The sequence below is a fragment of the Oculina patagonica genome, chromosome 1 (assembly GCF_052425735.1).
Source record: "Oculina patagonica isolate OP01 chromosome 1, crgOcupat, whole genome shotgun sequence".
Taxonomy (NCBI): domain Eukaryota; kingdom Metazoa; phylum Cnidaria; class Anthozoa; order Scleractinia; family Oculinidae; genus Oculina; species Oculina patagonica.
In genome coordinates, this window is record NC_135758.1 from 30070640 (window position 1) to 30082504 (window position 11865).

Below are 11865 nucleotides of genomic sequence, written 5' to 3' on the forward strand. Positions count from 1 at the left end.
TGGCAAATTGTTTGAAAACGTATAATAAAACAATTATTGAATTCGGTTTTCGCATGATATCGTAAATTATCAAAACCTCGTGTCTGTGTTATCTGCCTCAGCATTCGGCTTCGGCAGATAACACAGACCTCGGTTTTTATAATTCACGATATCATGCCCAACATCATCCAATAATTGCTAATTAATATACGTCTTTAGAGTTTAATATATTCTTCTTGAATTCTCTTTATCCCGCTTATCTTTAACTTTGATGCTCTGTGAAGTCACTTTATAATTCATAATTATTGAGTCTACAAGATTCATAGGTCTTCTACTTAAGAGGGAATCCGCCAGGACTTCGAGTAGTTATTGGACAAAATTATGTACCAAAACTATTTACACCTGATTGCAAGCTTTTGTGTTACTGCTTCAAATATCTTATCGAAAGAAATCTTTTCTAACAACACCACACATCGAAAACACATTTTGAAGTTCCGCTGAATTCCACTGAATCGCTTAAAAGATGTAAGCTTTTGCCCATAGCTTGAGAACTTTAAATATCATTTTCTCAGACTCTGATAAGAAATTGTTGTACCAGAATTATTTTCACCTTATTGCAAACTTTTTTGTTACTGCTTCAAATATCTTATCAAAAGAAATCTTTTCTAACAACACCACACATCGAAAACACATTTTGATGTTCCGCTGAATTCCACTGAATCGCTTAAGACGAATTTACAAAATGGCTACACGTGAGATTTTGCCAATACCTTGTGAACTTTGAAATTCATTTTCTCAGACTCTGATAAGAAATTGTTGTTGGTGTTATCACGGATAATTACTTACATCTTTACCTTTTATTAAGGGTAGGAAAAAACGCAATAGGATTTAAATTATTCTGGTACTTGATTTTTGTCCAACTTTAATAAATATTACTCGACTTCCCAGTGGATTCCGTCTTAAGCCTTTTTTGAAATGCGCTAATCTACATGGTGAACAATCGGTAAATGTCAAAGGGAATTTGTTTCAAATGATTTGGAAAATTAGGAAATTCACTGGAAATTGAGTAACGTAGAGAAGGTATTATAGGTTGCAAGGGTGCAAACATATTCAAATGGACTTGTGCTAAAAGCTTTTTGTAATTACTTAGAATTAAACATGTTTATTCACCTGTTTTTTCTTCAAACGAAAGTTTTCAACTTTAAAGCTTCAATTTTTCTTCAAGCAAGCAAAGAACTGAGAAATTTTCAACACAAACCGTCCATTTGCAATACTGAGAAATTGTCCACAGAATTTACGAAAAAATATATAGTAGGTAAAAGTTTCGGCAAACATCAAAAGTAACTGGGTGGCCTTGGCAATAAGCGATCGGTTATCTCCCTGGCAGTGGGTAAGATATCTAGAAACCGATCCATTCCAAGTGGGAATCACTTAATATAATATATAACATCTTTATTCATCTTGATCACCGCTGATTAGGGTGAATGTTATCGTGTTTTCTCAGTGAGGTGGGGTCGGCAAGATTAACGCCTTTTATTTTTCTTTTCTAAAAGAATTTAAATATCTACTTTTCTTAATTATGGTAATCCAGGCACAATGTCAAATGCCTTCATTAAAATTCTATCTGATAACAGAAAGAAACACACCGAGTTCCATAGAACTTTCCATATTCGCAGGAATATTTGGATCTTCAACATTACTTGAAAGAGCTCTGCTGTGTACATGGAAGATGCTTTTAGAAAGCTAAAACCGTGTCGTCCTAGGGTGATGTCGAGTGATGGGAACTGTGCAAATAAACAAGGCGATTGGAAGCGATTTTAGTCACAAATTGCCGAGGTGGGCTCGGACCTTAATTGAACAAATGGTTGGCTTCCTGCACGGGAACGAAAAATTAGCTCATGATTTATTGGCGCCTACAGGCTTTAACCAACCTTTTGCCGCCAAACAAACCGCAATTAATGCATCAATTCCCTGACAGATTATTCGCATAATCGTATCTTCAAGTATTTTGAAATATTTCAGTTTAGAGATTGCAGATAGATCGCAAATTCTTGGGTGCAAACCGTTCAGCTTGTACAACTTTGCCTTGGGCAATTCGCTGACTCTGTAAGTGGTCAGAAATTGTTTTGGATTTTTTTTAGAGAACAATAAGCAATTTATTGATGATGATGTGGACAGGATAGCAAATATTATCAAGGCCAATGCTATTCGCATATTTACAGAAAAAAAAGAAATTGAAATCTTGTTTTTTCCTGTGCGAACAGGCACTCTGAACGTCAGAAGTGATGATATTCCTTCTCATTTGATCAACACTATTCACATTGGTGCAGTGCAAAAAATTATGCACTACTTACAGAAAGTGCTTTCACTTGAATGAATCAACAACAAAGATAAAAACAAATGAAAAGCTTTAAGAAATTGTATGATAATGAATTCCTAATCCTCTTCTAGAACTGTGAAAGTTGTAACTTTTTGACGCCAGATAAATGATCGAATCAAAAACGTGTTAATAAAATCATCATAGTTGGTAGTCAATATTTAATGACAGTATGGTTTACTTTAAAAAATTGATTTTTTGTTTTTGTTTTATTGCACACTACGAATGTCTACCTTGTTTTTACTATCATTTGTAAACTTAAGTAAATACCCCTTACTGTGGTCCGACTACTTTACTTCCAGTGAAGGTTGCGAAATTTTTAGGGACGAATTCGGCCTTTTCTCATCATCTAGCTTAGTTTTCCTTTGTAAATTAAATAAGCGTGCTAAATGACACGTCCCATTAAAAGTGCTTTTCACAATTTGAGTATAGAATCGTGAAATAACGAAAATATCTTTGAGGCATATCAGACTTGCAGGGTCAATATCATCAAGAGCCAATCACAGCAATTGATGAAATGGCCATCTGATAAATCGACATACCACAGCTGGTTTGATGTATTGTGTGATATCTTTCAAATCAATCATTCTTTTCGTATAAAATGTTCAGCTGTAATGGCGACATTCTCTTATCTCTCCTATATTTGTAAAATTAAATCTTAAATTTTTTTTATCATCGTCTTATTTTAGCGAATTTAGCATTTCAGTTATCAGCTTGTCAGCTTTAAGTAACTTCAGACATGGTGGTATTTTTATTCAGTGTGATAACTTCTTTCCTGTCAGCCTTTCGTTAATCAGCCAAATCTTATAGCATTCTTAGACTAAGACCAAAATTTTATTGTTGTGTTTATCAAGGGAAAACAATTTTTTTATACTCTTTGCGATTTCCTTGAATTAGTCCTGATTTTACAGGCATAAGTTAAAATCTTAGTCATGCCACCTACGTCTCAAGTCGAATCTGTATATTAAAATGGATTGTTCTTCATCTTCCAAAGAATAGGTATATGAGCCCTTCAGATTCAGCTATTTTCAAGCTACAAATTCATCGCTGTAGTAAAAAATTTTCATACTCGTAGCACCATCCTTGATTTAGTTGAAAAACTTTACAGACGAGATTTTAAATCGCAACAACTCTTTGGCTACTTTTCATGGCAAAGTGCTGCAATACTCAAACAAGTCATATATGAACCCCTTCATAAAAAATATAAGTTATGCGAAAAGCTCGGTCAGTTTCAGGATACATAACTGTTCTGCGTATTTTTCTACACCATAACATTTTATATCAGTTTAGAATTACTAAGATGGGAGAATTTGATGAAGACACCTCTTCCCTTGGTGATCAGTACTGGATTTTGAGAAGAACTGGAACGCAGATCTCTGCGAAAATTAAAAATTTGTCCAATCGTTTCCTCTAAAAAAATCACAGAATTTAAATTATTAACTATGATATCTTCCTGAAAGTTATGCTACTTTTTCAGCGTGATAACACATGCATAGTCAAAGATATTAAATATGGAAAATAATTCATGGGCGTTTACCATTTGCCAAAAAAGCTGGGAAATGTAAAGTAAATGGAATACTCTCTCTTAGTGCTGCCAACTGGAAAATTTCCGACGTTTCAGATGGATTTTCGTTTCCCACATATATACTTACACCGGGCAATATGATCTAACTTCAATAACGTTTCCCCTTCGATGGTCAGAATGTTTATTCTCATGAGCTGCAATACCAGATTGGTACTGATATTGTAAAGAGAAATAAGACGCAGATCACTGTGTTCAGTGAAAATTTTGCCTGTCCTTTAACTTTTAGAATGACACTACATGAAAGACAAGGATATGAAAAACTAACTGAGGAAATCTCACAACAAACTGCTTGATTAACTCTCTCCGCTTTTGATTTTCTCGGTGTAGGAACTGAAGTTAGAACCAGGGTCAAGTGGCTAAACTATCTTAGTTCAAGCATTCGGAAATGATTGATTGAGAAAATAAGTGGTGCTTTTAAAAGCTGAAAATTTCGTTCTGGGCTTTGTCAGAACAGTTCAGGAAGTTTGTGAATTATTAAATTGAAAACTTAATTGCGACCTTTTTCTTTGAATCGTTCGATCTTAATTTAGACTTAATTGTTTACTTTTTTGCACAAAAATGACTGCCACTCTTTGTCTACCAGTTTTGGTTTTCTTGTTTATCTTTTCAATCCACCAAATGTAATTTGTCTTCCAGAACAACACCGGTAATGACACAACGAAAAAAAAAAGGTTGTACAATTAACCACAATAGTTAGCAGTGAGATGTTGGCGTTTCCTCGCGGCAGTCAATAAACACATAAAAACCTCAAGCAATGAATGGACTAATTTCTTTTATTGCTACTGATTATTTATTTTACATTTGCATTCCGTTTTTTGTCATCGCCTTTATGAATAATAGCACATATATATTTTATCCCACTTTATTTTATTAGTAAACTGCACTAGCTGTAGATATTTACAAGTCTCCGAAATAGTTCTCTAAAACGAAAAATACAAAATCCAAATCATTTCAGATGCAGTCGGCGAGTGAGAACAACTTGCCACACGACAAAAGCTGAACAAGCAGTTCGTTTTTTAGTTGAGCAATCTTCCTCTCCTGGCTTTTTTATTAAAATTGTGGTTCTCAAATGCCGGAAACCGTTTCTGTTTACATGTTTCATGATCCAGTTTTTCCAGACACCATCGACCTCCCACCAACTTCATTTCCAATCGAGCCATATTATTAAACTTGAGATATCACTCCCTGACTTAAGCATATAAAACTTAACCTTGTCGATTGATTTAGTATTTCTCCACAAAGCCTCCGTTTATGTTCAAGGACAAATGTGTCTACTCCATTAGCATCGATATGCTAATGGCATATCCCCATTTTCTCTTTGTCATTTTTTTTCAAGCATACACGACAAAGAAGCCTTCGCGATCTTTTTCGAATCACAACGAGTCGAATTCTACAAGACAATATAGACGAGGATTTGTAAGCGTTTTGTTGCAGTTTAGCCCGCTAATCTTGTCTCATCGATAAGATAGAATTATGACATCTTTTCAATTTGGTAAAATTAAAAATGAAAGACAAAGGATGAGATTTCAATTCCGGTGTATTGTCATATGTTTCGTTTTAATTTCCCCGTCCCGCTGTTCCGCAAATTTATCGAACATTCTTCGAAGCGGTTTTCATTCGAAAAATCCAAAATAAAGGGTTTTGTAACAATATACACCACTGCGAATAATTTATACTTTCGTGTTTATACTAATAGAGAAAATTGAGCACCCGGGTAGTTGCGGTTGCTTTTTTATAACAGTTAAAAATTTAATTTCTCTCTCGTGTTATACCGGGGATGCCTTCCTTCACTATTTAACACGAAGATTCTAGTTGAAAGCGTTTCCTAATCTGACGTTAGCTCATCTCGGCGACAAAAAGGCCATCTCTTTTGACACTGAAGACAATTTAAATTGTAACTTGCATTTCAATCTATCTGCGTGAATGTTTTTTTTTTAGATATTAAAGCTTGCCATCCTTACTGAAAAAAGAAATGTGATCCGAATTTCAATACGAAATAGAATCTAATGCATTCCTACAAAGGACTGGAAATAAAAATATATCAATATGTTCATATCGTAGAAAGAAAGCATTTTGCCTTATTGTTTTTCCGACAGGGTTTATTTCTTATAAACAGAAGCAAATTTTATAAGAAGCTTTTATCGACGAACGTAAATCTTCATAAATAGTTATTGAAACATTCACTACAAAACCACTAGCAAATTTAACACTCAACGATCGGAAGATACCCGACTAAATGATCGAATGACTGCTAAATTAAAATGCAGATTTTTATGTTTTTGACACGATCACTCAAGAAGCCAAACATTAGAAACACAACAAGAGATCACACAGTGAAACAACACAAAAATGACATCGGAACAATTGATTATTTTAATATTGAGACTGATTTTTCACACAAAGAAATTTCCCCCATTATTAATCGCGTTAACATTTGAATGTGTAGAAGTTATTAAGTTATTTAGGCCATCTTTTCATTGAAAGCGAAGAATCCTTTATAATTCCGCAATTATCAGAAATACATCCAAGGTAGCTATTGTAGCTTTTCGTTGAATACAGTCTCGTCAGGCTAAAACCCGGAGTAAATAATTCGCTTTTGTTTGTATGCCAGAATACACAATACCACCTTTCCTGCATCATAGTTCATTTCATGAACTTGCTGTATTGATTTTTGTGATTATAAAAGCAAGCTTTTAAGAAGGCGGCTTTTTTGTAGCTTAGCTACAGTTTACATTATAGATTTTAATATTCTAGTGAGACTTTACCAAAACGACAGTTCGATGTCTATATAGCATTTAACATCGCTTTTAAATACTCGTTAAAAAAATAAAAGCGATCTTCAATTCCGTAATGATTTAACAGATGTGTTGCTCGATAAATTGAAATTTCTTGGTTTTTGCCCCTAATTATCTCGTGAAAAGAAAACAATTGAACTTTAAATTTATATTCGTATCGAGTTTCACAATCGCGAGGCTTAAGGCTCCCAACCAAGGAAACACGATTTTGGGGTCAAGTTTTATGATAAGATGCAGAAATTATTAATAATTGTAACATTTTTTTTATAATTTTACTTTTCTGACAAGAAAACAAAGATATTCTTTTCCTAAAGATATATGTCCTAGAGCGGTTGTCGTGTGGTGGTTTTTCATAACAACCGGCGCCATAGTTCAGATCTACGTGACATATTGATTTCGAAAGAGACAACATACATTGCACTCGAAATGAACAATAGCTTGAGGCATACTTTTCAGCAAGGTATTAAATAGCCTTTACAATACACAATTGACCACATGCAAATACACGTCTCAAAATATCCAAAGTTCGCGTTCAGTTCAACGATGTTCCTGATTCCACCTCGTCAGAGCAGTGACGGCGAAAGCTGATCGTGCGGCAGTGAAAAAGACGCAGGAACGCATTTCTAAAGTCGCCCTTGAAAAACGCGTAAACAGCCGCGTTCGCCAGTGACCCCGCCGTCATAGTGTACCATGAGACGATGGGGAGTACCTGAGGAATCATGTCATCTCTTTTCAGCGCTCCAGCCGCTGTCATGTAAAATACGGGCATCCAACTTATCACGAAGATCCCCGCAATAATGGCGAAAACTCTCGCTACGCGCGCTTCGCTCGAAACGCGCTTGCCTTCCTTGGTCGCCTGCGCCTGGTTTTCGTAGGTCGCGAGTTTGGCGAGGTTCTTTACCTGGCGCGCGACCTCACGAAAAATCTTGATGTAAGCGAACAGGATGAAAATATAAGGAATCAACACTCCGAGCACAATAAAAAACAGATAAACTGTCTCTGCAGTTGAACCGATTTCCCACGCCAACGGCATAAGGGTTAGAGGAACGGGCAAAATCCAGGCCGCTGACAATATTTTGACAAAGTATTTAGTCATTGTGTAGGAATATCGCAGCGAGTTCATAACAGCTAGATAGCGGTCCAGTGTCACCGCAAACAAATTGGTAACGTTAGCGAAGAGAATAAACGAAATCAAATATGCGTTGACTGGGTTAAACTGATCAGTGATACTCACTGGTATTAACACGGCACCGAAGAGAACGTCTGATAGAGCTAAAGACACCACAAATCCGTTGGTAAAAGTTCGTAATTTGCGGAAGCGGTACACCAGAAAACAAACGAGGAGATTTTCCAGCGTAATTAAAACGCCAAGGATGCCCAAAGGGATGGCTTCGCTGAGCGGTTTTGTCGACGGTGCTGTATGATTAGCCATTTTTCCGTGGATAATCAATTCGCCGGCGCGCGATCGCCACAATGTCTTCCAATGCGATCGAAAATTTCAATTAGTTCGTGAAAGCCGTGTCGTGGTGGGGTTCCCCTGAAGCAATTCAATAACTTGTGCGTTCTCACCCACGGTCTTAAATACGTCGTTTCGCTGTGTCACACACCTTGTGGTACATGAAAAGTGAATGGATTGTTTCCCTTTTCTCAACCACTCAGTTGTAATCTGTGGACAGATGTTTTGAGTTAAATTCGCCGCGCAGACTTCGCGACTTTTTTACTAACGAGCCAACAGTAATGAGACGGTGTAGGTAGATTGGAATCCCCCTTTTAACGTCTCGCTTGTCGCGGTTCTGCCAATCGGAATTCTTCTGTCGAAAACAAAGCGTGCGTGAGTGGTATCATGGCATAGTGTCTTTATATTTGTATTTATGGCGCATGAATAGGGCTGGTCGGCTTTATCTATCAATAAAGATTGATAGCCTCTTTGCTCAAATGCGAATTTATGTCCAACTAACGCGAGAGGATAAATGTAAATAACTTAGTTTTCTTTTTCACGGTAATTGAAAATCGTTTTACGGGTTTGAAATGACAGGTACACAAAACAAAAGGAATCATCAAAATTCTTGCTTACCGCAAAAATTTTCCAATATGCACGAAAATGCGCTCAAAATATTGTATTGCTTCCAGCGATATAAATGACAGCTGGGAATAAACGTATATTCCGCCTTCGAATTAGCAAAAATATTGCACTCGCTTTCGACACTAATAACTTATTAAAATGTTATTTTCTTGGCCATCTTTCGTCTCAAGACAAAAAGGTTCTAGCTTCATCGAAATAAATTTTTTAGCAAGTTTATTTGGAAATCAAGCAAACTCCTGCAATGTTGTCAATTCAGAGTTCAAGCCCTTCCTAACCGGCAAAATGGCACCTATTGAGAACAAACGCTTTTCAATGTATCGTGCACAAAATATGCATAAAAACAAAGTTATCTTCCGTTCTAAAAACGCCTTGTTGTTCAGCTGTTCCACGTGTGTCTGTGTGCATATTAAGGACACAGATCGCTTTGGCTAAGACTTTTCGTCTGTTTCCTTATCGATGCTATGTTTATCGCATGAGCTGAAGTTCCATCCCCATGAGCAGGTGCCACTAGAACCCACAAAAGTTGTTTGCATACAGCGTGAGGTTTGTTTACGTGGCGAGTGTTTGTTAATTGAATTGTATATCGCTGACTTCCGTTCACCACATACGCTTTTGCGCCAGACTACTTCGTATGTCCCGGATATACCCTAACTGAGCGAAATTTATGCTCGTTTCGCCGTGAACAATTCAAAATTGTTCACGCAAAAATTCAAAAACACCTCAACAGGGTAAAATAAAGAGTGTTCTCTCTTTGGAGTCGTAAATATTTTATTTGTATTTGTATCAATAGCAGCCTGCCGTGAATAATTTATTTCTGAAGAAAAGCCGGAGGCAACTACACTAAAATATTGAGATAGCTATGGCGATTGGAGATTATTAAAATAAGAGAGCAAACACATATTAGAGCACAAAATAAACATGCAAACATCAATACTACAACGCATTTTAATAATTTAACTTGGCATTTTAGGAGCTGTTTATCTGTCTCGAAGAGAAAATCCAGGTCAAAATTGAAACAATGCAAATTTAATGCAGACGTCGGTAGTTTTAATGTAGGTTTAATTGCTTTTAGAAAAGACGATTTTAAGATATCGTGTTCCTGCTAATGAAGGTTTGTGGGCAGTAAATACCGGAATTATTTCGCGGTAAAGCCTCTTTTCGAAAGTACCAAGCCAGGTTTTCCTTTCAAAATTGAATTTTGCTGTAAAAAAAAATCTTTAAAACTTTGTTTACTCCTTCAATTACACGAACTTAAGATCAAAATACGACAATTTAGAATTTTTATTTTTATTTTCCAATTAACGTTGCTTGCGCCATATTTTGAAGGATAAACATATAGGTAATTAACTCATCTGTTGCCAAAAATGGAAGAAAATTTCCCCGGTTTAAGAATTACTAGAATTAATTAAGCCGAAATTGAATTAGTGCTAGTTTTCAACGCATCTTCTGATCTCGTTCAATTAAGACCCCCACGTCAAGGTCTTACGAAGTCTTTAAAAATTAACGACTTTTTACAGCTATAAACCTCGACTTTTATTAAGGATTATAGAGATCTAATCCTTGAAATAATCTTATGTGAAACGAAAGACAGTCTAAGAGGATTATTTTCGAACTAAAATGATCTATCTTGGAATAAATCAGTCTTGATTAAAATTTAAATCCTTCATGTCCTTTCCTTGACAGAGTTCGTCTGTAGATTAAGATTGTTCGTCTTTATGTTAAGACTAAATAAAGTAAAGTTTCAACGCTGATGTGATGTTTGAATATTCATTTTCTTGACTTCCTTTATGGCAATATAACTATTGAAATAATAAGACATGCTTTACTATACGCTTGTCAGGAGCTTAAGTATAATCTGACAGTTTAGGTCAGTCTAATAAGGTTCGTTTTCTAAATTACACCATATGAAACTTCAATTTGACGTTTTGTGATCATTTTAGAACGCAACAGATGTTTTATCTGAATAGAGATTGATTTTCTTGACTGATTTATCGAAACGTCTGCATCAGATAATGCGCAAGACACTTCAATGTTTATTCTCTTGCTCATGTAATTTCCTGAAAGGATTTTCAAGAGCATTGTGTCTTTCCCTTGTTTATTTACCAAGAGCAAAGAAATATCTGTGATTTTTGATGCAGTGACACGCCTTCCCAAAGTGGCTTACAAATGGACTCAAGTATCTTTAAATCGCTCTTCTGGAGTGTTTGCAAACAGTTCTAAACATACCTTGTTTTTAAAAGCTTTTACCAATAGTAAAAATAGCCTTCTTGAAAAGATAACAAAATCAATAACAAGCTATCTCTAAAATCTTCATTTAAGTTATGTCAACCTTCTGTCAGCCGGAGGAAAACTGGAAGGGCAAGGGAAGTTGAAAATCAACAAGGAAACTGATTTTAAGAAATATGAACAAGGAAAAAAATGTGTGATCAGTAAAATGTATAGGTTTTTTCAAGTTTGTCGAACCTAATCTGTTTTAATTTTCGTCAGTCGAAACCATTCTTGTTTATTTTTGCGTTTTTATTACTCCTTTCAGTTGTTTTTCTATGTTGGACAGCTATTATTTTGAGGTTTTCTTCAATTTGAAAGTAATCAGAAAAAATTACTTAAAATAACGTGACACTGTTGTTTTAAGTGTAATACTATTTATCAACTGGCCTGCGTATTAAAATGAAATCCCCAAATAAAGTTTCCACTTGTGTTGTATTGATTCTGAAAGTTGAAGAACGTTAGGCAGTCAATATCGCTAGAGGTATTTTTTATCAGAAATATTGTCGTCTTATCAATTTATTTCAGTGAAGGCCTTGTTATCTGATAATAAAACCTTCATATTAAACGTTGATTTTAGTTCCATGAGCTTTTTGTGTTTTATTTTTGCAACCATCAATATAACCTTATCATGCATGGTTAGCTGTACTTGGCACATCTTTATCGCGCACACCTCACATGCAAAGCCCACTTCTGATGCATCACCTTTTTTACTCCAGAAGCCTTTTACCGTTGATCAAACAGCCTCTGCTGTCAACTAACGTGGTTTTTCGTGCAGTCT

At 35.7% G+C, this 11865-nt stretch overlaps 1 protein-coding gene across 1 annotated transcript; it reads right to left on the reverse strand.

The window, feature by feature from the left end:
* Positions 1-6302: 6302 nt before the first annotated feature.
* Positions 6303-8933, reverse strand: LOC144649752 (octopamine receptor beta-2R-like). Its single transcript, XM_078509336.1, has one exon. The coding sequence runs from the start codon at positions 8166-8168 to the stop codon at positions 7269-7271; it is 900 nt and encodes a 299-aa protein (XP_078365462.1). The 5' UTR covers positions 8169-8933; the 3' UTR covers positions 6303-7268.
* Between the last annotated feature and the right edge of the window lie 2932 nt (positions 8934-11865).

What these genes read in the sequence shown, in the direction of transcription:
- LOC144649752 (XM_078509336.1), bottom strand. Translation starts at nt 8,168, where the DNA reads ATGGCTAATCATACAGCACCGTCGACAAAACCGCTCAGCGAAGCCATC.